The sequence below is a fragment of the Chiroxiphia lanceolata genome, chromosome 3 (genome assembly GCF_009829145.1).
Source record: "Chiroxiphia lanceolata isolate bChiLan1 chromosome 3, bChiLan1.pri, whole genome shotgun sequence".
Lineage (NCBI taxonomy): Eukaryota > Metazoa > Chordata > Aves > Passeriformes > Pipridae > Chiroxiphia > Chiroxiphia lanceolata.
In genome coordinates, this window is record NC_045639.1 from 33,988,419 (window position 1) to 34,014,018 (window position 25,600).

The 25,600-nt window shown below is 37.6% G+C and overlaps 1 protein-coding gene across 4 annotated transcripts in view; it reads right to left on the reverse strand.

Moving 5' to 3' along the window:
- The window catches only part of CRIM1 (cysteine rich transmembrane BMP regulator 1), a 197,224-nt gene that overhangs the window by 106,231 nt on the left and 65,393 nt on the right, over positions 1-25,600 (reverse strand). For 2 of the 4 annotated variants that reach the window (XM_032682577.1, XM_032682576.1), the window contains one exon: positions 21,214-21,291. The exons of the other annotated variants lie outside the window; for them this stretch is intronic. In XM_032682577.1, the coding sequence (XP_032538468.1) occupies positions 21,214-21,247 (34 nt within the window). In that variant the 5' untranslated portion in view covers positions 21,248-21,291. The remainder of the gene's footprint in view (positions 1-21,213; positions 21,292-25,600) is intronic. 4 annotated transcript variants of the gene reach the window in all.

Sequence of the window (25,600 nt, forward strand, 5' to 3'; positions counted from 1 at the left end):
TGCTGTCTGTGATTTTATTTTTTTTAAATATTGTATATATACATATACTTAGAAGTATAAATTAAAAAAAAGAGGTATGCTTTCAACCTAATTGAATCAGATTTCAAGAAAACAAATTTGTAGCACAAAAAAGGAATGAGTCTACTTAAAGACTAAATGCATCCTCCCCATTAAATTATGGGTTTAGTTACTGTACCAGGCATGATACAATTGAAGCAACTACACACATGTATGAACACAGAAGCAAACTGCATAATCCAATGAAGTACAAAGCACAGCAATTTCTTTGAAAAAATAAAACCACAATACACAAGAATGATGACTAAGAAGGCTTTGTCCAAATATCAGATAGTAAAAGCTTGACTTTTTATTACAAAAGAGAAATTTATAGAAATACCTTCTAGAACACTAAACGAGCAAAAAAGCAGAATGACTACACAGACCCCAAATGATTGGCAGGATGTGACACCATGTGCATGTGTGATTTCTATCTTTGCAGTTTCCAGTAACAGAGGTTATAAACGTCACATAGACAGACACAGAGCTAGAGTTCCTGTGGATATGGGAACAACCAAATCAACATACTTGAACTAAGTTTCCAGGCTTATACCAGAGTTACCATCTTAATACCAAATGAAATTGACATTTTCATAATAAGAACTCCAAACAAGACAGTTTGTTTTTTATTTCCCAATTTGTTAGAAACAGCAAATATAAATAGCCAAAGAAAAAAGTTATGTTTCAAAGCTTATTCAGATTAAATACGATTTTTTTAAATTTTACTTCAGATTTTCACTTTGTCCTAGAATTGGTTTTCCTATGCTGCAAAATTAGCTTACTGTTTAATAATTTTTGCCCAAAATTTTCTCATTAATTATAAAAATCAAGATTTTGAAATTATTTAATATTCATATGCATAGCCAGTAACACCTTTTCATATTTAAGAGCAAAGAAAATATAAGTAGAAATGTACATGCAATGTACAAACAGTCACTGGGAAAAATATTTTACTAATTCAAGCTCTAAACAAATATCATTACATACAATGTTTAATATTCTATTTTATATTAAAAGTGCAGAGAAAATGAATAAATTACTATATCTTATTTTGAGACAGTTGTTAATGAATAAAATTGTCAATCTGTTCATATAAATATAAGGTTCAGGCAATTGGAAATGTTCATGTTTTGTAACATAAGTTTATTTAATCCTGTATACATAGTCACTTCAGCATCACTATATAGCAACTTCATTACATATAAAGAAGTCTGCCTTAATATTACTTTACAATAAAGGAAGTTAAATATAATTGATTACAACAAAAAAAATGCAATTGATATATTACTAGTTTAAGATTGTTAGATAAACTTTGGAGAAAACAAAACAAACGCCACCTCTGTTCTATTATCATCACCAGTGCATTTTTTCTCACCACAAAGCATACTGGTTTTTCCCAGATACTTCTGACCATGCTAAACTATGCATAACATTTGAGATACATGCAGTTTTTCCTCTGAAAAGATACAGAAGCAAGGGACTACCTAGCTGATTTAAGAATTCAAATGGTAGGAAGATTTCCAAACAAAGAAGCTAAAAGCCCAAAACAACAAACTCTGCTGCTTATCCTAAAAAGACCCTTCTCTCCCCCTTCAAATACACACATGCAAATCCAGTATTCTGCATCAGTAGCCTTTTATGTCCCTGAAGTTCATATTATAAAAACAAAGGTTTTCAGGAAGCACCTGATACATCAGGTTACAAAACAGTGCTACATCATATGACGCAATTTTAGTCAGATGGGTCTATAGGTTTAGTCTATGTTGTTTTATATATATATATATATATATACACACACACACATATATGTACACACACACACACAGGTATATGAACAGAAAACCTGCAGAACATTATATCATTCTGGAAAACCCACTCATTAAAATCATCATTGAATTTGCTACAATATTATTCATATATCTGCTACTAATAATAACAGTTATGAAATGTATTGGTAGATTTTTGTTCTGTTTTCTATTGTCACTGGGGAAAAAAAAGAGCTACCAGACCTGTATCTCCATAAAAACCATACTATATATTTCCAGAGTATTGAAGTCTCTCCAATCATATTCTCATTTGTCTGCATCACCACAAATGTGGATGAGAAAGAAACACACATCAAGATCAATCAAAAAAGCTTTACTGTATTCAAAAGAAAAGGTGTTTGCTATTGCACTGGGCTTACAGAGGTAGCCAAGAATGCCTCCCTCAGGCAACACCACTGAAGTAGGCTACAAGGAAATGAACAAGAAATACTCGATTAAGTAACTTAAGACAGAACAGTTACTCAGAGGTACAACACTTATGTAAAGAGTTAATTATGTTTGATAGACTGTGAGGAACAGCATAACTGCAGAACATGGCAAAGACTGAGAATAATTCTGATCTTCAAACCAGCAAAGTTGGATAGTGAGAACCATTGGCGTTGACCACAGGCATTCCCTGAGCAAACTGGGCTTAGCCTCCTCACAGCACCAACAGCACCACAGAAGCCGCATGAAGCTAAGAAATAAAATATGTAGCTAATGAAAAAAAAGTCAATGTGTTATCAGTCTGCCACAGAGTGTGGTGAAGAACCACTGGCAGCTGTCAATTGAGAACACATCAAAACAAAACCACAAGCAGGTCAAAGTCTCCTTCACTCCCTGAGCAACCCTCACCTGTATTTAGCCCACCAGCTCTAAGCATGTGCTTTCTCCATTAAATGTTTGCCTGAAGCAAACAAGCAATGAACTCATCCACATTGTCCATAAAACCACACGTAGGAGAAAAATTATTCAAATTAAGTTCTACTTGGATTTTTAATGAAGATAGTGATATAAAATATGCAGACCTTACTAGAATATCAGACAGAATATCAGTTGCACAGTTTAACTGTGCAACAGAAGAGGCGGACACAACTCTGCCTGAAGGTTGAAACAACCACAAAATAAGCTCTTGTCCTACCAACAAAATTTACCATCAGATGTGCAAAAACCTAGTTTGGGAGAAGTTTAAAGGACTGGAGAAAGTAATAAAGTTGAGAAGGAGTACCATACTGTGTAAATAGCTTTTATTCACTGATGCAGTAAACACAAAAATCCTCCCTTAGTGAAAGGCAGAGTAAACAGAAGAGGATTAACGCCACAGTTCAGATTTCTACCTGAAGGCAGTGCCAGGGAAGGCATCTGACCGCCCACACTGCTGCTACAGGCAGCCGGCACCACAGCTTCACGTGGAACAGAGGGAAAGCTGGCAGGGCTGCTTGCTTGCTTACATCCCCAAACAATCCTAAGCTGGACTCGGTCAGCATCCTCGTCCTCAGTGGTGTCTCAGCAAGCCAAAGCAGTTTTGGCCACCTGCCCACTATCAATTTCCCTGCAACAGAAATCGCTCCTGTTGCTTGCTGTGAAGTCAAGCGCTGCAAATAACTGTGAGCACACACCTACCATTTCTCTATTTAATTAGTTTTTTACAGTAGGATTGAAAATATATGCAAAGGTAATTTTTATACCACCTTCAGTCTTCAGTCTTCTGACCAGTGTGTAGTATGTAGCTTCATATTGCAAAGATCTTTCCACACAGAGCAAAGGGACATAATTGTGCAGTGGAATTCCAAAAATCTTTGCATCAGACACTTCCTAACACAGAGAGGATTCCTTTCACAGACACCAAATAACTACATTCATTATGTGGATGTGTTATTTGTTCCCTGACCATGTCAGTTTTACCAGACAAGAGTGTCCACTCCCCCGCCTCCCTCCAAATCTTATATCTATCCAAAATATAACTCAGTTACGCAGAATCAATAGTAACATATGCCTGAGTACCAGGGACTTCCTTCATTAATTTGGTAGGTAGTATGAAGGTATTAATAAGGTCATCAACAAAATTAACTTAGATACGATACCTAAATTTTGCCTACTTCCAGCTTGAATCTACCACTGTCAAATCAATGAATGCCTCTGCCTCAATAACACGTGAAACACTCAGAGAGGTGTGAATTCTAAAACTGTATCAACCAAAAAGACTGATGAAAAGGATGATAAAATAATAATTTGAGTACAGATAACATTTAGTTTCCAACTTGTATTAAAAGACTGTTTGAATTAAAAGATGTGCAAAAACAAGCATAAAAATGCAAAAATATAAGCCAGCATTTAGACTATAACACCACCATCACTCATTGTTATACTTGTAAAACACTCCTACAGCTCTCTGCAGAAATTACTGAAAGAACATGACACAAACATGTCCAAATACTATCTGTTATGGTTTACCACCTGAGATGATATGAATAACTGATTTTTTTTTAACCTCCTGTATTTTCCAACACATTAATACAACAACAGTAATATACTGCTTAACACTGGATTAGGCAACAGTTCAAACAGTACATGTTAAATGATATTATTTTTCTGGAAGGATTTTTAATATCAAAATTAAGTACAGAGAAAAAGTTAAGGATAATAGGAAGTAATGGGTGATCAAGGTCAAGACAGAGCTAAAGAAACATCGGTCATAAAAAGCTTCCAGAAACTGAGGACAAAATTTCTTCAGTTTTTGTATCAACTAAATCTTGAAATGAGAGAAGTTCCAAATTAACATGGAAAAGGTTAATCTCTTTTTGTAAACAATACATTAATTTTTAATCTGAATTTAACATTTCTTACACTGCCCTGAGTAAGGATTCACTAAGTCTACTTTTATTGACCACAGTCTTGTACATAATATGGAATTCCATAAAATAGTACTTAAATCAAATGCTGAGTACTCAATTTTGAGCACAACTTGATTAGTCAAAAGAACTGAGATTCTAATAAATAATCTAGTCTTAAAAAAAAAAATCTTTGTATAAGGTAAAACTAAATACTTATGCAGGTACATGAAAGCCTTCTCCACCTCAAAGTACATTTACTTCAGAAGTCTTCTCTTGTTCTACTTTGCTTGCTCACACATTTTTTGTAGATGTCAAGTGCTTATTTCAAATAATGGAAGATGCTAAGGAATGGCAGTAGTCCTTTTAGCACCACCCTCTTTTACCACCATTCTCACTCACGAAGTTTTGCAGTTGCCGCAAATTATTATCTAGTGCTGGTCCACAAACTTAAGGACTAATTGCTTTAAGAGATGTCACTAAATCTTGAGTATATGAACCTCTCAGATGCTCATTTAGTAGTAACAGCTACTACACAGCTTTTGAACTACAGAGGTTTTCCTAAAGACAGCATTACACAAATTTTGAACGGAGCTACTAGAACCAAGTAAGACTCAGCGTGAAGGTGACTTAACCTCACCATTTTAGGAAAGCAAAAACTTGCTAGTTTGAAAAAACTTGTCTAACTCGTTGAATCAAGCACCATTTCCAAGAACCACTTCCAAGCAACAAGAAAACTTCATGATCAATGATTAAGTACCATGTTGAACTACTTCAGACAAAAGATAAGAAACTAGTCTTTAAAAAGCGGCAGAACTAAATATAATGTTTTTCAACCTATGCTTTTCTTTTAGCTAGTGACCTCCAATAATGTACAAGTAACAGGAACCCTAATGTAAAAAGACAAAACAAAAAAACGAAAACCAACAAGAAACCTATGAAGTTTTGTTTGTTTTGTCTCACTTGTTTTTAAGTAGCAGTCCTGCACCTCTCTACCAATTCCTACTATCAAAGCAGGACATGGGATTTCGTCAGAGACAGATACATGAAGAGGAAGAAACAGAGGAAGCACCAGAATACATTCAAGCCATGACTTGTAACACTTGATAGTCTTTTAACTTTTGTGACCAAGATTACTGATGGAAGGAAGGAACCACAGACACTGAGAGGTCCATGGGAATGGATCAGTGCATTTAACAGACTAACCAGGAGCTGCAGAAAGGCACAGTCTGATAACCGCCTAACTGGGAGGCTATTAAGTGTTTTTCTCCTGATGAAAGTGTTTGTCAAATGACCTCTACCATGCCTGTAAACTGTAGGGAAATGGAAGTGTTGTATGCCATATAAGTAAAGGTTGGGGAGAATTTGCAGCCTGCTTGGGAAGAAGTGAAGAGGAGCAAGTAGGAGGAGAGGCACTACTGTCCAGGCCTCCATCCCAATGGCCTCTACTCACCTACGGAATGCCTGAGGTTGCTCCTCCTGCAAGAAGACCATTTGGGGCATCAGCAGCAGTGGGAAAAGTCCCGCTGTGCAACCAGGAAAGTGGGGAGAGCACCTACAAACAAAAATGGAACAAAATGTAAAATTGAACTTAAGGACGCTGAGATAGTTGAAGCTCACTGGATTCTAAATTCTAAGAAAATATATGTGAAACTTTAAAGGAGATCAAATTATATATCCCAGGCTTAGAAACTGTTGTTTAGTGTGTTTTTAATAAAATGGAAGATTTTATCCAAAAGAAATTCCTGGAAACCTTCCAGCTATAAACAGTTATATGAGAAATTCAGTTTATATACGAACCAACTTCATGAACATCAGATACAAGCTAACTAGAGGAAATTATGAGAAACCTGTATCCAATAAATTAAATCAATATTTCATGTACTAACATTCCCACACCCATGTCAACCTACAGGAAAGTAATGATGTCTTTGTAATTACTTATTATCTTCTAGAACAAAAGCAAAATAAAAGCACACATGATGCATCTGAAAAAAACCTGGAACTTAGAGGAAAGGCAAGTGGTATTTGTTATATAAGTATTTCTCCCCCAATTTCCAAATTCTTATTATGTCAGAAGAAAATTATAGAGGATTACACTGCGCCACAAAGTGACACTCATTACAGCATACTGTCCCAGTCTGGGCCTTGAGGTCTATCAATATTAATAAAAAGACTCATGAAATTGCCAGTCTAAGATCTATGACAAGGAACGTAGGAGTTTGTTTATACCACTTGGTTTAAGCACAAAAAATTATAAACTCAACTACTAATCTTTCTTGTCTGCGCTACAATATAAGCCTTCAACAGATCTATTACCAATAACTACTGTTAATTAAACAAGTACACAAAGAGAATATTTTCTTCCATGTAAAAGCTGGCTAGCAACATCTTAATTAAATTCTAAATTCTGTATTGAAAAAATACTAGATAAAAACCTCTTAATCACCTTTGACAGTCAATCTCACCCTAAATGTTTAAAATAATTAATCGCATTGAAGACAGATAAGTTATTTGTTTAAAGGCTACAGTCATAAAACCAGTAAGGTCTCACATTTATAGAGCTATTTAGAATTAACACAAAGGCATTTTTTGCATGAATAGCTTCCTGCAATTTCAGAATCCCAGGAATGCAAATTCAGTTATGAAACCAATTAATCTTTTAAATTACTTAATTATCTCTCAGATCCAACAAACAGGCAATTGTAAAATATGAGAGAAACAGGAGGCAGAATGAAGTGTACAACCTCTAACCTACTCCCAAAGAACAACTGCCCTCTGGAAGTGGTAGTTAGCTCTGCAAGGCAGGAGCCCTGGTACACGTGCGAGCAGCAGGGCTTGCAGCACTCTGGCTGGAGTGTTCTAAGTGCCTGGGTATATACTCCATTTGAGATTTGCACATATTGTCATCAGAAGAGGTGAATATGAAACAAACTGTTAGCAACAAGCACCTTGGATTCAGCTTTGATTTCAAAAGGCTTGTTTCAACCTTTCTGAAGCAGGTTCATCTGTTTCTTCTGTCTTAACACAGCTTGAGAAAATATATGTTCCTTGTGAACAAAAGCTAGGTCTTCTTCACTGCAATTTATCAGGTTTATTTTGATTTAGCACTGACTACTGCTCAGATATACTTTTCCCCCCACTTACTTGATTTTTGCTAATTTCCTCTTATTTTGTCTATTTGGTGCATTAATCTGGAGAGGTTGGCCCCACATATAACACTGGAAACAGTGATAAATACCTGCTGCATGTTCTCAAGAGACCAATGCAGCACTTTTTACACTTGCCTATCATAGACTCTCTACCTTTTCTTCAGGGCTGGGTAGTCCACAGCAGTTGCTTTCTTTTCCAAATCGAAACTGTTCGCTTTTTGGAAATGTCAAGATAAAAAGCAGCATTAGCCTATTCCATTAAAAAAAAAAAAAAGTCTTAAACCAGCCTGTTTATATTGTTTGCCACCCAGTTACTTGTCTGCAAGCCCATTCAATACACTGACCTTCAGCTCCTGATTTCAAACACATTACAGTTGTACATGTCTAGTTTTCTTTGAAACCAAATCTCAAGTGCCATAGATATTTCTCAAAGTTTTAAAATAAAAAGCACATTATGTTGAAAGACTATAAGGAGAAAAAAACCACATCCCAAAGAACAACAAAATACGGTAATATTAAAAGCCTCTGGTTTAGTCAGAATTTCTAACGATGAAATCTAATTAAGACTTTTTACCACTTCCTCTTGAAATTATATTTTGGTTGCTTCTAACTGGTAAACTAGCCCTTTAATCCAGAATTCTTCGTATTTCACCCCCAAGCTTTCCTATTAAGGAGAAAAAGCATCACATTTCAGCAATGTCAACTTGGATTTCTTCAAGGAAATGAGAGAAGAAAAGCAATACTGGCATTTCTTGCCAGTGCTAAAAGCAAGTTGATCTTTTTTTATTTGAGTTTCCCAAGTTTACGTAATTTGCTAGCATCTCTGTCTGAGAGCTTTTAAACTGGTTGCCAGTTTCAGTCAAAGACAGTTTGAAACACAGGAAAATAAACTCCCAAAAGGTAAGGAAGAATAAAACTGGTCTCTGATTATTGCCATTATCTAGTGACCTGAGAGACAGAAAAGTAAAAAAAGTGGCTTTTTTTGTTGTTGGGTTTGGGGCTGGTTTTGGAGGGATGGGGTGGTTGGTTTTTTTTGGTGTGTTTTTTGTTTGCTTGTTGCTGTTGATTTTTTTTAATTCAATACTGGCTTGCCTTTTTAAAATAGTTGGCAGACAATCGTATGTTTAGCTGTTAGTTACATACCATGCAGCTTTGCCTAGTGCAGGTGCCATAAAACATGCAAAAAGAGTCAGATAAACATAAAATACAGCAGAAACTTGCGTAACAATGACAAAGAGTTTTGTATCCCATAGACACATAGAACTTTGGTGACCTGGATCACCTTCTCCAATTTCCCTATTAACCACAATGCAACAAATCCATACTTTTGACATATTAAAAAAAGCACAGAATGTATCACACTAACACTTACCAGAAACTATAATCTAATCCAAACAGCCCAGTAAATTCTTCAACCCTTTCAAAGAACAGATGTATCACTATATCTTACTATGCATAGGCTTTTGGGGCTTTTCTTTGGATAGAGATGTGATATAAAAGAATATGATGCAAAGACAAAACACTCTAGAAATGAAAAGTTTAATCTGTTGCTTTTTTTTTTTACTATTAAGGGTAACTTTTATACTAACCCTATGTTTATATGCTAATAACCATGCCAAGGCTGAAAGCATGCTGCAGACACCATACTTTGCTATGAAATAGACTGTTTTAAGTAAACTAGAAGTAGAGAGAAGTGATAAAGTCATAATTATATTTTTTTATTTATGAACTTTGTTTATGCTATGTACAGAAAAGTATGGGAGAAGATAAGCTGCAGTGTAGAAGAGACAGTGGTGGAGGGATCAGGAGAAGCTGGTCTGGACAGACAGCTGGAATAGAGTAAGAGGAAATGGAACTATTCAGCCAGCAGAGGAAAGAAACTCTCCATACCAGAAGAACCTTTAAACTGCTGCTACTGCTGTTTGAAGGGGCAGCTTTGAACTCTTTATGGTTCTTCTCCAAGACTGCTTTTTGAAGGCCTTTTACTTCAGGCACAAAAATAAGTTCAAGTGCCCTCATTAAGTAAAGCAGCTTTGTCAATCTCCAAATCTGTAACACGCACAACTGGCAGATGATCACTTCACCCCATGCTTTAAGGTTATGCTGTGAACAGCACATGAAAACAGTGAGCAAAATTTGATTTGTACACCTTCCTCAGTGAGACTTTAGGGATGACAGTTTGGACACTTTTCACACGATAAAACATTATTTTTGTCCTGCTGAAGTTCTCTTGTTGGTACAAGTTAGCATGACATGAAAAGCATTATAAAAAATAGAAATACTGTACTTTAGCAAGATTTCCTTAGTTTTAAATTAGCTCCATGAATTAAATTATTAAGCACTTCATGGTGCAGTAGAAATCAGTCTAAAAAGCTCAACAATATCTTTCATATTTTTGCAATTAAAACAGCTATCATTATATTAACAGAAAGCAAAGGTTTAGTCTACTGTGCAAGTCAGGATTTTCATACTGTCAAAAGCCTAAGAGCTCTGTAGCACTTTCGGTGAACCAGAAAAACACCAAAAGATTGCTGAGGCAAACTAGGACACTGATGAAAAGCAGCAGGGAGAAGGTACAAAACCCCAAAGGGAACAACAAAAAAAAAAAATTCTTGCCCTTACTCCCTATTTCCTTGCAACATAATTACTTGGGAAAATTAACTTTGGACATCAACATTTGCTGGACTTTTCCATCCCCAGAAAGACAAATACATGCACAGAACACCTTCATCTGTATTTTCAAACTTCTTTTTAAAGACTGGATTTCTTAAGACTTCATAGTTACTTCTACAGTTATGAAACAAAACAAGAATGTCTCAATTGGACTTTGAAATTAAAGCTGGACTTTGAAATTAAAACCTGGCCAGAATGTAGGGAGAGTTTATGCTAAAGGATGTTGTATACAAGGTGAGACACACCACCAAGAGTTATTTTCCTCCAAATCCAAATTTTCCTGCAATACTGTGGCATTTTAACACCACTATTAAAGCAATCACTTATTGCAGAAGGTAGCATTAATATTTTTATATAGTAGAACCCTTGCAGTTTGAAGATATTAAGATGGAGGCAACCTAAGAAAATTGTAGAAGAAATTCAAGCATATAGTTCATGATTATCCCAATTTCTGAATTAGATGTTATTTCTATTAATCTACAATTCTTTGAAAGAAGTAAAACCCTTAAGGTTGTATTTTAAAAGTTGCACTGACCACAGTCATTAGACTTTATGTTCAAAGAAGAGAGCAGCATGATCCAGCAGTGCCTTCCTGTCTTACATGCCTACCCTAGAAAATTTTCCCTGCAGTAAACACTGCATCTGTTTCAGCCAAGCAATAGATACATTACATATCCTCTTCCTTGAAGACCTCTACTGAAGTTCACAGTTGTGGTAGAGAGCATAAAAGCCCTTGCAAGTAGGCTTTTTTTTAATAAAGAAAATTCTTTTTTTTCCACACGACAAAGTCAACAGCTTTGTGTCTAAGGCAGGAGTGTGCATTTCTAAAATGTTACTGTATGAGGAAAAGTTTTGTTTGAAGCACACACCTTTGTTGCAGAGATTGACAAGTAGTATTGTTGTATTTAAATCAGGAAGACAGAAATACATAAGGTCTGAATTTCAAACCTGAACAATTCAAGTTCCAGAATCTTACTTAACTATTCCATATATATAATACAAATATCTTCAATTTGGTGAAAAACTTCAAATAAAAGTCACATTCCAAGCTGTGACAGTAAAGTACTGTTCTAAAAAGCCCATTTTTATTTTTATTTCTAAAAAAAGTTTTTATTTAATTGCAGTGTCCTAGTTCACACATCACAGAACAGTTCAGGCAGGACAGGACCTCAGGAGGTCATCTGGTTCAGCCTCCCTTCTCAAGCAGGGCCATCCTGAGCAGGTTGCTCAAGATCACATGTAGATGGCTTCTGAGTATCTTTAAGGATGGAGACTCCACCACCTCTCTGGTTAACCTGTGCCAGCACTTGGTCACCCTCACAGTGAAAAAGTGTTTTTTGATGTTCAGAGGGAACCTCCTGTTTTTCAGTGTGTGACCATTACCTCTGGTCCTGTCACTGGGCACTATTGGAAAGAGCCTGGCTCCATCTCTTTTATACCCTCCCTTCAGGTATTTATCTACATTGTAGAGAACCTCCCGAGCCTTCTCTTCCATAGGCAGAACAGTCCCAGCTCTCTCAAGCCTTTCCTCATGGGAGAAATGCTCTAGTCACTAATAGTCTTTGTACTCTTTGGTGGACTCTCTGCTATGTCCATGGCTTTCTTGTACTGGAAAGCCCAGAACTGGACACAGTATTCCAGGTATGGCCCCATCAGGTCTGAGTAATAGGCAAGTATCACCTCCCTTCACCTGACGGCAACACTCTAATTCAGTCCCCAGATACCATCAGCCTTCTTTGCTGCAATGGCACAGTGCTGGCTCACAGTCACCATGACAGCCAGAGCCTTTTCTGCCAAGCTGCTTTCCAGCTGAGCAGCCTCCAGCATACTGGTGCCTGAGGTTTTTCCTCTTCAGATGCAGAACTTAGCACCCCTCCTTGTTGACGTTCATGAGGCTCCTGCTAGCCCACTTCTCCAGCCTTTTGGAGTCCTTATGGATGGCAGCATGACTCTCTGGTGTACCACCCACTCCACCGAGTTCTGCATCAATTACAAATTTGCTGAATGTACACTTTGATCCATCATCCAAATCATTAAAGATGTTCAACATGCCTAGTTCCAGTACTGATTCCTGTGTACACCAGTTGCCAGACTCCAACTGTGTTTTGAACCACCAATCTCTGTGGACCTGGCCATTCATCCAGTTTTCACCTCACTATCTGCTCATCCAGGCCATACTTCATGAGCTTCTCTACAGTGATCTTATTGGAGGCAGTGGCAAAAGCCTCACTGAAGCCAAGGCAGACTACTGTCCATTGTACCAAGTCAGTCATTTCATCATGGAAGGTTATCAAGTTGGTCAAGCATGACTTCACCTTGGAGAATCCATGCTGACTAGTGCAGATGACTTTCTTGTCTTTACTAGTCTTTACTAGTGTACATTACCACGCACATCACTCCCTTGCTTTACACTCCATTCAAACAAATTTTGTAGTATTTCCTACATATGGCTCCCTGAACTTTTTTAATACCAAGAAGAAGATTCAGTAGCATACAAGCTGACGTCTGTAACACTCACATACACCCCAAAATCACCCCCTCAAAAAAAATTACAGCAGCTATTGTCTCCAATTAAGCTCATGAATCTTTTTAAGACAAATAGCCAGATCTTGACTTTAAAACTGTAAGCCGTAAGAAAAAAATCTAAAGCTTAACCAGCCTTAACATTAATGAGATTTTTTTTCTAAGCTTCAGCTTTCAGGTTCTTGACCTGTTAAACCTTCATCTTCTAAATCCATGTGCTCACCTATTTAACAGGATCTTTTCTCCTGTTTTACAATTATAAGAAAAACAACCATAAGTCTTGTCTTTATACACTAAGGACACTGAAGTTGTCTTCCAAGGTAGAATGAACTTTTCCAGTTCTAAAAAAAGGCAGACACATCTAGAAACCTTTTCCTAAGAGCACAAGCTAGTTATCATTAGAAGTGTCTTGAACTGATTAAAAAAAAAAAAAAAGCTCTGAAATAATATTATTTTATCTTAATTTTCCTGAAATGTATTCACATTCATAGTACTGAAGAGAACCATGCACTAAGAGTAAGTAAAAAAAGAAAACAAGCAGAATGCACATCTAACACCAATACCTAAGGCAAGGTTTAGCTCACTGCTCTGCAAAAGCAATCTGTTTTAAAATTACACTTATTTGTTCACTGCTTAATAATCAAGTGGTGTCTTTTCAAGTAGCATAATTATCCACACACGTTAATCCTGTCTCACTGCAACCATAACCTAAGGAAAACAGAGAAAGTAACAATGACAGTTACACAGCGAGGCTGAAGGACAAATGGTCACTCTCACAAAACAAAGTGCAGCTGCCACCCTCAGATTACTAGACTGTCCCACAATGTCATTATCCTTAGATCCTTATTAAGCTCCTGCAAAGATACCAAATACAAATCTTAACAATACTATATTTCTGATGCTAGCCTCCATGCTAACCAAATTTTCACTGATTCTGTGCAGTTACACATTTGTTGGTATCCTTTGCTTACTTCCTGTGTAAGTTGAACAGAAAAATATTTTTGGTTTTAATCTGTATAGCCCTTAGTGCAATCTGAGATGTTCATCCAGGCATACATTATGGTAACGGCCTTTAAAAAAAAAAAAAGCAAAGCTCCTTCAAAACCCACAACCAAATGCAGTCTGTCTATATTACTAGCCACATTGATCAAGCTGTTTAACTGCTTTACTCAATTTACAACTCACAACAACAAATAACCATTTGTAATACATTCTGTGGGTAAAACACAGTGAAAGAACTATTTGTGAGCCCATGACTACAGCATAAGACTATGTTGACGATATAATATTAAAATTGTTGCCTCGTGTAATTCAAGATTCCTGTCTAGTCACATCAGCTAAATTTCAATAAAATTAAGCTGTCAACCCAAACCAGCTGGTAAGTATGCACTTTGATACAGTATGATAGATGACAGGGCAGGAGACCAGAGTGGTTGACTACGCCTAACAATGAGAACAGAAGTGCTCAGCACAGGAGAGACCAAGGTAGGGACTTCATCTCATATTTAGTAGCCACATGGAAAGTTCAAGCTTTGGCTGAAGATGCTAATTCCTTGTGAAAGTAAAATGTCCTTCAGAAATACAACACCTGGAAGTGTATTACTATTACAAAGTCGTAGTGAAAAATCACAACGGAAAACGATGTGGTTTATTTTAGATAACTGATTTTTATATTTATGTAATTTCCTTGGTCTTATTATTTGTACCATCCTGCAATAGTGTTGCCTCTCTCCTGGCTCCAGAGCTGTACCAGCACTGGGAACAGCAGCTGGCAATGGTCTCAAGTCAGACTTCCTATGGTTCACCACAAAGCAACTACCCTGTGGTGAACCGTAAGTTGGAGTGCTGAGGGGCCACTGCAGTGAGCCAGGGCAGACTGTGGTCACTGGAGAATTCTGTCAGGTTCCCATACAGACACATCAGAGAGAAAGGAGAGACAACAGACTACGGATTAACCTGTCAAGTGCTCATTAAGACAGCTATGCTCTTCCTGTATCAAAGTCAGGCACTTTAGAATGTGCATGGGTATCTCCAGAGCAGTGCACTGTACTCAGGGACACACTTTTAGTACTCAGAGCTGAGTCTGTTATTCTTCAATTAAGTAAACACTGAATAGTTAGTGAACAGACATGAAGAAGATTGCATGTTTGTTTTGTCTAGGCTATTGAACTCTTTCAGGTGAGATCTTACAAAAAGACAAAAAAGTGTCCCTTTCCCTGGAGGCGGCTAACCATACCCAGGGGAAGCTGCTACAGCCCCGGGATGAGACAGCAGGCAGGCAGAGACACAGCAAGCCCTGGATCCCAATACAGAGGAGACCCCTGAGAATAGGTAAACAAACAAGACACAGGTGTGAAAGAGACAGCAGGATCTTCCCAAGGTCTTGGTGGGGATTTGGAAGAGCTTGCCGTGACTCAGGAAGCCTGTGAAAACTGCCTACTTAGAAAGCAAATCTCTGCAAGACAGAATAGATAGCTCTGATTTTAAACCACTAAAGTTAACATTTCATCATGCATATATGAGTTCTTGTGCCATGTACTTTGACTTATGTTAGTATTTTTACTCTTACATAACCTACTTTTAAAGTGAAAACTCAGATATTTTGGGAGACATTGTTTATTAAATGACCAGGTTTTAGTCTTTTTCCCCCCACCCCATAGTTATTTCAAATTTCTTCCTCTTTTGCCTCCCTCTAAAATATAAACAGTATGGACAGAAATTTTCTGTGAAAAGCTTGTTACATATTCCTAGTTTCTCTGGATACATATAATATACTTTACTTCTTGCAAAATTCATAATTACATGGAAGCTTTAATACATATGCTTTTTATTACCACTTCCAGAACACCGACTGCAATAGAAAAACCTACTCTATCAACATGATGCAGTAACTTAATATTCTGGTACTCTAACACTGAATATTCTAGCTTTCAGTATTGCCCTTCATTATACTTCCATCGCTGTCCAATATCTCTGTTTCATCTTCTGGTGCAACTGAAGTGCTGCTTTATTATATTAATAAGTCTGTGTTAAGCAAATGTTAATTACTCAATATTCCTCAAGAGCGAAGTGAATGATTGTCAATGTTATAAAAACACCAAGATTAAAGTAAACAAACTCAGTGTTCTTGTCACCCATTCTTTCCTACATTGCTTAATATTCTATGACTCATGAACCACCTATACAACTCCCGTTACCTACTTGAGAGAGCAAATATGAAAAACATGACATTGTAGTAAATTATAGCCAACAAAACCAATGAGGAGGCTCTAAATAACCAAATCAATGCAAAAAATCAAAGGGCAGAAGAGCTATAAAGCACAGAATCCTTCCCTCAAGTCTACACACAAGGTGGGAAGTCTCCACAGGAGAAACCTCACAAAGATGCTTTGATCAGAAACTTCTACCGAGGAACTGACTGTGGAAAGTGCTGCTCTGCCCTGCAGTGTTTATTAGTTACAGACCCAGGCAGAAGGTCACTCTCTTGAGGGCCTTTATAGTGTATAGTACATTTTCTGTCCAAAACAGTTCTTAAAACTTTCTGAATGCTTGAATTTACTAGGAAAGTATGAGCAGAGACTTAAAATTAGAGACAACTACTGTAATTTTTTTTTGGTAGATTATCACAACTATACTGGAATAAAACCAACTTCTTTTCAGTGCCAAACCAAATTCAATTAGGACTGCTATGAAGCAAGTAACTCCCAAATGCTCATTGTCTGGTCTTTTTTTTTGTTTGTTTTTAATAAGTTTTACAGATAAAATGCTGCTTTTCTAAAGCTCTTATGTGTACTTTGACCATGAATACTTTTCTCCATATAACATCAACAAGGAATAGAATATATCACAATATCTTGGGAACAAAGGCAACGATGATGCTTTTTACTGAAATTTTAATGCTGAATTTCAGAAAAGCCTCTTTCTTGCCTTTTCCATATCTAAAAGATAGTTAACCCCACGGCTGCAAATATTTCTTTAAATTTGTTGTCCTTGTAAAAAAGGTTTTTCTCGGTCTACTGTGTAGACCAGTTAATATATTCAGTATATGACAACTCAAATCTGTGAACAGCTAAAGTAAAACCAATCTTTCCCAAACTCTTCCTAAATGAGGAATTCCTGACTGTATGCAAACTCAAAATTAATTTTAAGGGGAGTTCGGCTACTCAGGAGAAACACAGTGACACTGCTCAGAACCACCAGGATGAAATTAAGAAAGCCAAAGTTGGGCTGCATTTGAAACTGATAGTGAGGGTAGAAGCCACAAGGACTTCTGCAGGCTACACTGACAGTGGGGAAAAATAAAAAGATTAAGGAAAGCAAGAGCAGCTACGGAATAGAAGGAGGACCTAGCAATAAAAATATATGTGGAAGACTGACTTACTGTATGTCTGCCTCCTTTGCCTCAGTCCTTCCTGATAAGGTCTACTGTCAGCCCTCCTGGGTCTTGGCCACTGCGCATTTGAGAATGAAGGAACGTCAGGGTTGAGAATGGTAAAAGTTGGAGACAGCTAAGAGCAAACTGGATTTACAGAATCCCTGAATCCCCAAGAAGAATATGGATCAAGTCACTGTGGAAGCCACTTCCAGGTACATGAAATAAGTGACTCGGAACAGCCACCACTGATTGAATTATGTCTCATCACTGCCTACCACAAAATGACTGGTTTGGTGGATGAGGGGAGAGCAGTGGATGACACTTACCTTGACTTAAAAGGCTTTAAACTTGGGTGTCCATAACACCTTTGCATCCAAATGAGGGAGAAAGAGACTGCACAGGTGGACCTCAAGGTGAGTGAATAACATGCTAGACTACCAGCCTCAAAGCATGGTGGCCACAGCCCTGATAACCAGCAGGTGACCTCTTACTGGCAGTGCTCTTCTAACTTCTTACTCCAAGTGCCTGACTGGCAGCTATAAAGTAGGCAGCACCCAACTCTTCAAAGAGGGGCCCAGCAGGAAGGAGAGCACACCAGGGTCACAAACTGCAGGAAGTGTCACTCCAGTGCAACACATGGAAAACATTCTTCATAGGAGGGTGGTCAAACACCAAACCTCTCTGCCTGGGAAGCAGCCTGCAAACATCACACTTTGAAAATGTATTACTTCAGTTACTTTTACTTCTTAACTCTAAATAATCTTTTGGGTTATGTGCCAAATTTTTCTTGAACAAATGTTGGGTTTGCCCAATGTATCAGTTACAGTGGGCATTTCTAGTTTCTTAGGAAGCTGGCTGTACGCTTCATCATTGAGGATTTTGGGTTTGGATTTTTTTTTTTAATTCACATTGCAGTTCTTCACGTTCCATATCACTCAACAACCATTTCCCTGGGCCTTTTCTGAAAAACTTAATTTTTAATTCTAGAAGTTTTTCTTAAATAACCAGTTGTGTTTTGTCCCTCACTGTAAGTATGGTACACATTTAAAACAATTTCTGGTCTTGGAGGATTTTCTTTCTCTTTAAGGTCCATGCATACTTTATAACAACTCCATTAGCTATAATCACCTAAAAGCTATCAATTTTTAGTCAGATGGCTAATGACTCCCTATGCATGCAAAAGCATATCAGTAACTACGGCACACCCACATCACATCATAAACTATTTCATAGTTAATGTCTCTTGATCATCTCCATATGGGAAATTTCACACATAAGTAGAAGTTATTCATTATATCCATATAGTTCCTTTGAGAATGAAAATCAGCTGTTGCCAGAGTGTGGAAATCCTGCTTTTCAAAACAAGGAGCTGTCTTGCATTGATTCTGTTTGCTTCTTCTTGCAGCCAAATATCAGGCCCTTTTGCTCCCAACCAGAAGCGGTAAGATGGCACAGGCGCTAACTAGATATATCAAAGCAGAAACCAGTGATGCTTGCTAGAACACTACTGTAGCTAGATGTAGCTAGAACAACTACTGGACATCCTCCCAGTAGCATCAGTGTAAGAGACAAACTGCTGGTGAAAGCATCTCTGTGTAACTTACAGCAAACTAAGGGCTAAAGCCAGCCTTTAGCACACCTTTTATCTGACACAGGTAGCCAAAACATCTCTTTCTCCTTCCAGGCATCTGAAAGTGTATACAAGTTAAACGCTTATGACTTTTAATAGCTCCAAGAAGTTCTCACTACTAATTCATTATTCTCTTTTTAGCTCTAATAACCTTCACTAAAATGAAACTGTTCATTAAAATCAACTGTGGGATAACTCTATTTCTCTTTAGAATCCAGGCAAGCTTGGCCCTTTAGCCTCATGTGCCTTATTTATTAGAGATACCAGAAGACATGAGCACTGTTTAATTTCTATTACGCTCTACAGAGATTCAGAGTGGTTTTCAGATTAAGAAATTAGAGCAGAAAGAATATCTGTATTTCAAGAGGCTTAGAAGGAACCCTGCTACTTACAGAAAACTTGATATATTCTGTCTTTATATGCTTGCTGAGCTACCAGACTACATATATCCAGAGTTGAAGTTAAGAAAGTCTGATCAAGCATTAATATGGTTTTGAGACACTAATATGGTTTCATATGATGTTGCCAAAATTAACTCTAGCTTGCAAAAGCTGATGACAATAAAACCAAGGGAGGTATTAAATTATGAATCGCGAACTTTTTTTTTTTTAAGTAAAACTCTATGAAGGCAATGCTTCAATTTAACTGGAGGTCAAGTAAAAGTTTGACACTTGCAAAGATTACAAGATCAGTTTATATTCACACATTTAACAAAGAGCCTAGTAACAAATCAAGTGTGTCTCATCATCCGATGTGTCCCATTCTTGTTAAAGTACTGTTAAAAGATGCAAGGGAGAGCAATTCTAATTCATAAAAATCCTTTATTCTATCCTGTAGAAAAAACCATTTATCCTTGCATACTCTAGGTCCTAAGGCAAATTGATGTGATATTGCATGTGTAATCCATCTATATCCCTGCTTTATTCATAGCATCTCTTTTGTCATCATGCAAATTTCAGCAAATACTGTAAAAAATTACCCACCTAAGCAGATTTCTTTGTCATCATAACTACCTTACCAACTCTGTTCAAGGCCTTCTGGAGGCTTCTGTTCTGAAAGCACAAATTTACCCTAACTCATTGTTTACTCAGAAGGATGGTAAACACTGTTTGATTAATAAGCATTGCACAATCTGCTTTTGTGATTATACCTGCAAAATTTACTCATAAAACACAGTAACGTTCACAGTTTACTGTGACTAGATTTTTCCCTATGTGCTATCATTGCCTTCTAATGCCTTATGAAACTTCCTAGGGAGATGGCAATCAGGCCAATTTCTGAAATCTTTCTCTTAATTTTTAGTGCTGGCTCTAGCACAATAACCACGCTCATGCACTTTCTGTTGAAAATCAACACCAAAAAAGAGCTGCAGTGTTGATGCTGTATGTAAAACTAATAGTTCCATCACACAGCATCAAAAACTCAAGAATCATTTTCGTTACACAGCACTGAGGAGCCACCTACTCTGCAAGGCTATACAAAGGGCAACAGATATTAAATTTAAGTGCACCACTCATTTTGCCCAAGTACAGATGGACAAGATGGGTAGATGTCACTATTTCACAATTCTCTTCCTCTGGTTACAAACAAACGTGCTCTGGTCTTCACTGATACCAATATGTAAACACCAACTAGTCTATCGTCAAGCCTATCATACCATCACCCAGAAATCTTAACGGTTTTAAAAGAGTATTGGAATAAAACACATCATCCTGAACACTTATCAGAGGCAATTCAATTCATGAACGTGTTTGGCTGCAACATCAAAATGCTAGACAGACAAACAGGAGACATAGCTTTGAAATGCCTTTATTCCTTTTACAGGGAAACCATGCTCTTTTATATGACAGTTAATTTTTGCTGAAGGTGAACTTTCTATTCTTAATAGGCTTCCTAACATTGTATTTGAGTGACTCTAATCCAGAAACATGCTGGAGATTGAAAATCCCACTATTCTGAAGCCTCTCATATTGAGACTGCCCCTTGCACCCTCAATTATTCTTAGCTACTTTGACCTCCTGAGAGTTTAAGATATGTCACTATGTAATATAGAAAGTTTTCTGGGAAGCCTCAGGAACAGACACGTTTTCATCTAGAATAATTTTTTCCAAAACAATCACCATATATCGTTGAGGACTTTTATGGGAGGGGGAGCAGTATAACTTACCAGTTGTCCTGTTTATTGCAGTCATCATCTTCATCCAGCCTACAACAGAGTCCTTACACTAAGTGTTACGGCTCCCACCTACCAGGAAGCAAAAGAATTATCAATCAAGGTCATTAGGGAAGTACCAGCCTGCGCACTTCTATCTCAGCGACATTTCCATAGCGTGGGTGGATACCCAAGGAAAGTAGCTGCTTGAGGCATTAGACGGCTGGAGAGAAGCAATGGCTTATCAATTTCTCTCTTTCTCCCCTGCCACACATTTCTTAAACAGGAATCTCTGCTAAAGAAATCAGAAAGAAAAGAAAGATTGCTATAAGCAGTTACTGCAGGCCAAATGCACACTCAAGGCGTGCGTCCAAACCTGTGCAGTCTAAACACTAGGAGAACCAATGAAGTTGTCATAAGATTTCATGCTTCTAACATGCCTTTTCCAAGTATTACAACTGCTTTATCAAAAAAATGTCGGGTTTGCTTTGAGGTAAAAATGACAGGCATCTCAGTTGCCAAACTTATTGGCATTATGACATTTGAAACTCAATCTATGTGGAACTTAGAGATATAAAAACTTATCTACAGACAAGAGGTTGATGTGATGATACATAAGGTGATGAGAGAAAACAAGAATGAGATCATCTTTCTATTTGAGGTTCACCTTGGCCTGGTGCTAACTTTCTTTACAGTGGAATAAACAAGAAAGTTTCCTTAAATAAAGTTTTTGACATTGCCTCTTTTAGGAGCTGAGAATTGAAAATAACCCACTGATTTCACAAATGAAACAAAATTTTCAAGGATAGTCACATATTACTATCAGAACATTATTATTTACATTACAGAAACTATTCTTTAAGTCAAGACCCTCAAAAAAAAGCTTTTTCTGATTTAGCTCTGTACAGCATGTTACATGTAGTTGTAAGCATCCAGCAGCTGCAGCTATCTAGGAAAGAGGGGTGAAATGAGAAACATTAGCAAGTGAGAAAAACTGGCATTATTTTATAAAATAAATTACACCACAGAAAACATCCTGTGTGCCAAATAAAGACATCACATCAATGAAGCTATCTGTTTGAATTAAGTTGACTTGAGACACCCATTGAGCTCACTACACAAAGTAAAAATGGCTCAGATAACATCCCAACTAATGTGAAAAAATTGAAGGAAAAGAGTGTTTTCTTTACAGATTGCCAAGGAGTATTCCTGGAGGGTATACTCACAGGGGTAACTCAAAATGTTAGCCTGAAAAGTGGGCCCATGGGAATCTCATGAGGTTCAACAAGGCCAAGTGCAAGGTGCTGCACCTGGCTTGGGGCAATGTCCAGTATCAACACAGGCTGGGGGATGAACAGACAAAGAACACTCCTTCTGAGAAGGACTTGGGGGTGATGGTGGATGAGAGGCTGGACATGAACTGGCAACTTGCACTGGCAGCCCAGAAAGCCAAATGTGTCCTGGGCTACATCAAAAGCAGCGTGGTTAGCAGGTTGAGGGAGGGGATTCTGTCCTTCTACTCTGCTCTTGTGAGACCCCCATCTCGAGTACTACATCTATCTCTGGAGTCAACAAAGGAAGGACATTGGCCTGTTGAAGCGAGTCCAGCGGAGAGCAACAAAGATGATCAGAGGGATGGAGCACCTCTCCTATTAGAAAAGGTTGAAAGAATCTGGTTTCTTCAATCTGGAAAAGAGAAGGCCTCAGAGTGACCTAATCACAGCCTGCCAGCACCCAAATGGCATCTACAAGAAAGATGGAGACAGACTACAAGGGCATGTAGTGATGGGACAAGGTGGAATGGCTTTAAACTGCAAGTAGGTTTAGATTAGATATTAACAAGAAATTATTTACTGTGAGGGAGGTGAGGCACTAGAACAGGTTGCCCAGAGGAGCTGTGATGCCCCATCCCTGGAAGAGTCCAATAGCAGGTTGAATGGGATTTTGTGCAACATGGCCCAGTGGAAGGTGTCTCTGCCCATAACAGTGGTGTTGGAACTAGATGGTCTGAAGACCCCTTCCAATCCAAATCATTCTATGATTCTACAAAAATCTTACAGTTTCGTTTCTCTGCAAAAATGGAAACAGATGTCTAAATTTTGGGCATCTGTATTTTTCAGACAGTGCTTAAAAAACCCACAATCAACATTACGGTAACACCTTTACCAGCAAAATACAAGCAGAAGAAACATGGCAAAGGAAAATTAGGAAGTATGTTAAATTGAGAATGAAACAAGTATTTAGCTTATGTAACACCAGAATAAACACAGAAGCACATCCTATCTTCCTGTCATTCAAACACACCCAACATCCCTATAGAAAATGGAGAACCTTTACATGTGAAATTAGTCAAGATGTAAGAGGAGCTAAAGGTTCCCAATTTGAAGCCAGAAGCTGAATACCTTCAAAACTTCAAAGCTGAATAAAACATTTCTCACTAAGCTTGAAACCGAGCTGCTTAAAAAAAAATACTCCAGGGCACTAAAGATTAAACTCATATTATGCGTTCACAAATCTTGACACAGTAGGTACTATAGGCGAAACACTGAAGAAGTGCACAAAACACCTTCAGGTAAACCAGATGCTAACCTTCAGGCTAACCAATGCTTCTAACAGTTGCTTGAAGTGTTAGTCCATTCCTGGCTCATCCCCCACCCCCCCCTCCACCAATATAAAATTATTTACAATAACTGAATGAGCATTTCTTCACACATTTGTGTTGACCTAGAAAAACAAGCTTGTAAGTGGGCAATACTGTGGTTTTTCACCCTGACAGACTGCACCCTGCCACTACACAGTATCTATCTTATTGAATGTTCTCTGAACACATTTGTAAACCATCAGGTTGCCAAAAGCCCTTCAACAGGTATTTAACACTACAATGACTTTCCAGGATGGTAGTATCATTTGCTTCTGTTAGATGTCATGTTACTGTCAAAATCAAAATCAAAGAGCTCTTAAATTCCAAGTCCACAGCTGACCTTTCTGTCTCAGAGAATTAATACTCTTCACTTTGCTCAATTGTATCTTCTGTACTTCCCCGTCAGTGATTCATCTCACATCCAGTAAAACAGTTTTCCTTAAGAAGAGTGACACTCCTCCATTCACAGTGACAGGCATTCTTCTCAACTACTCTCAAGCAGCACAAGCATCTTGCAGCCTTTCTCAGTACAGAGCTAGGATCTTATTTAGTGACTGCCTTCTTCACCTTCTTCCTTTTCTTCTCAAAGCTGCACATAATTTACACATTTTCTCAGTTATCTTCTTCAGTTATGCTGTTAACACCTCTTTTGTTACCTACATTCCTAGACTTTCCTGTGTACCACACCAACTACCACGACACCTCGACCTTTCTTCTTTGATGCTTAAGTTGTCAACTTTATCATTTATTTAGTTTCTTTCTTCTGTTTTCATATCTAAAGCATCCAATTCCTGGTCATATCACTGCCTGTTTCTTTCTTTATTAAAGTTCCCATCAACAGGAATTACTGCATTTCTTACTCTAACCCATTTCAGTTTCCAGTCTCTTTGCACGACCTTAAAGCACATTGACATTTGTCCACTATCACTCTTCATCTTGAAGATGGGCATTTCTGAACAGAAGCTGTTCATAACAGTGAACGTTTGTGAAGTAGCATTTGCCTCTCAATATTCAAACAGGAGGTTTTAAGTTTTCTGTTCATTGAATTTTTCTGTCTCGTAGCTGAAGCTAACTAGAGCGATGAAAGCCCTTTAGAGCCTTAAACTCCAAAATACTACCATGAGATAGTATGGCATTTACTTCAGTCCTTACTGGAGTTACCAGATGTTTCCATCAATGTTTAACAAAACAATTGTCTGAGAAAGCCTGTTTGCTTATTGAGATTCACTTCGTAACTATAACTATAGTTATATAACTATTAACTATATCAATAATAGTTATTAACTATATCAGTAGTTATAACATGGAAAAGCTTTACCAGGGATGACAGCAGCAGAAAAGACTGAACTGAGTAAAATGCTATTGAGGATGTTCAATAGCTGTGCAGAAGAGGGGACAACTAGTATTTCAGAAAGTATTATTGCTTTTGTTAATGCAAGCAAAGTCGATAAGATAAGCAGTGATTTGCTTAAAATACAGCGATTCAAGCCATGAAGAACCATGTTTGAAAACACTGAAGGGAAAATAATTATTCCAGCCTCTGTTGACGGAAAGCCTACTACATGCAGCTTCCCCAAAAATCAGAAAAAAAAAAAAAATTAAAGTGCACAAAAATTCTATGTCTCACTGGGATCTGATCATTAGAGGTCTAAGCATAACTTGCACAAAACTTTTCAGTCAATGAAATGAACATCTAAAACCAGAAGCTACTCAGAAGAATAGATCTGAAGACCTCTGGAGTCAACAGAATGAAAAAGCGCA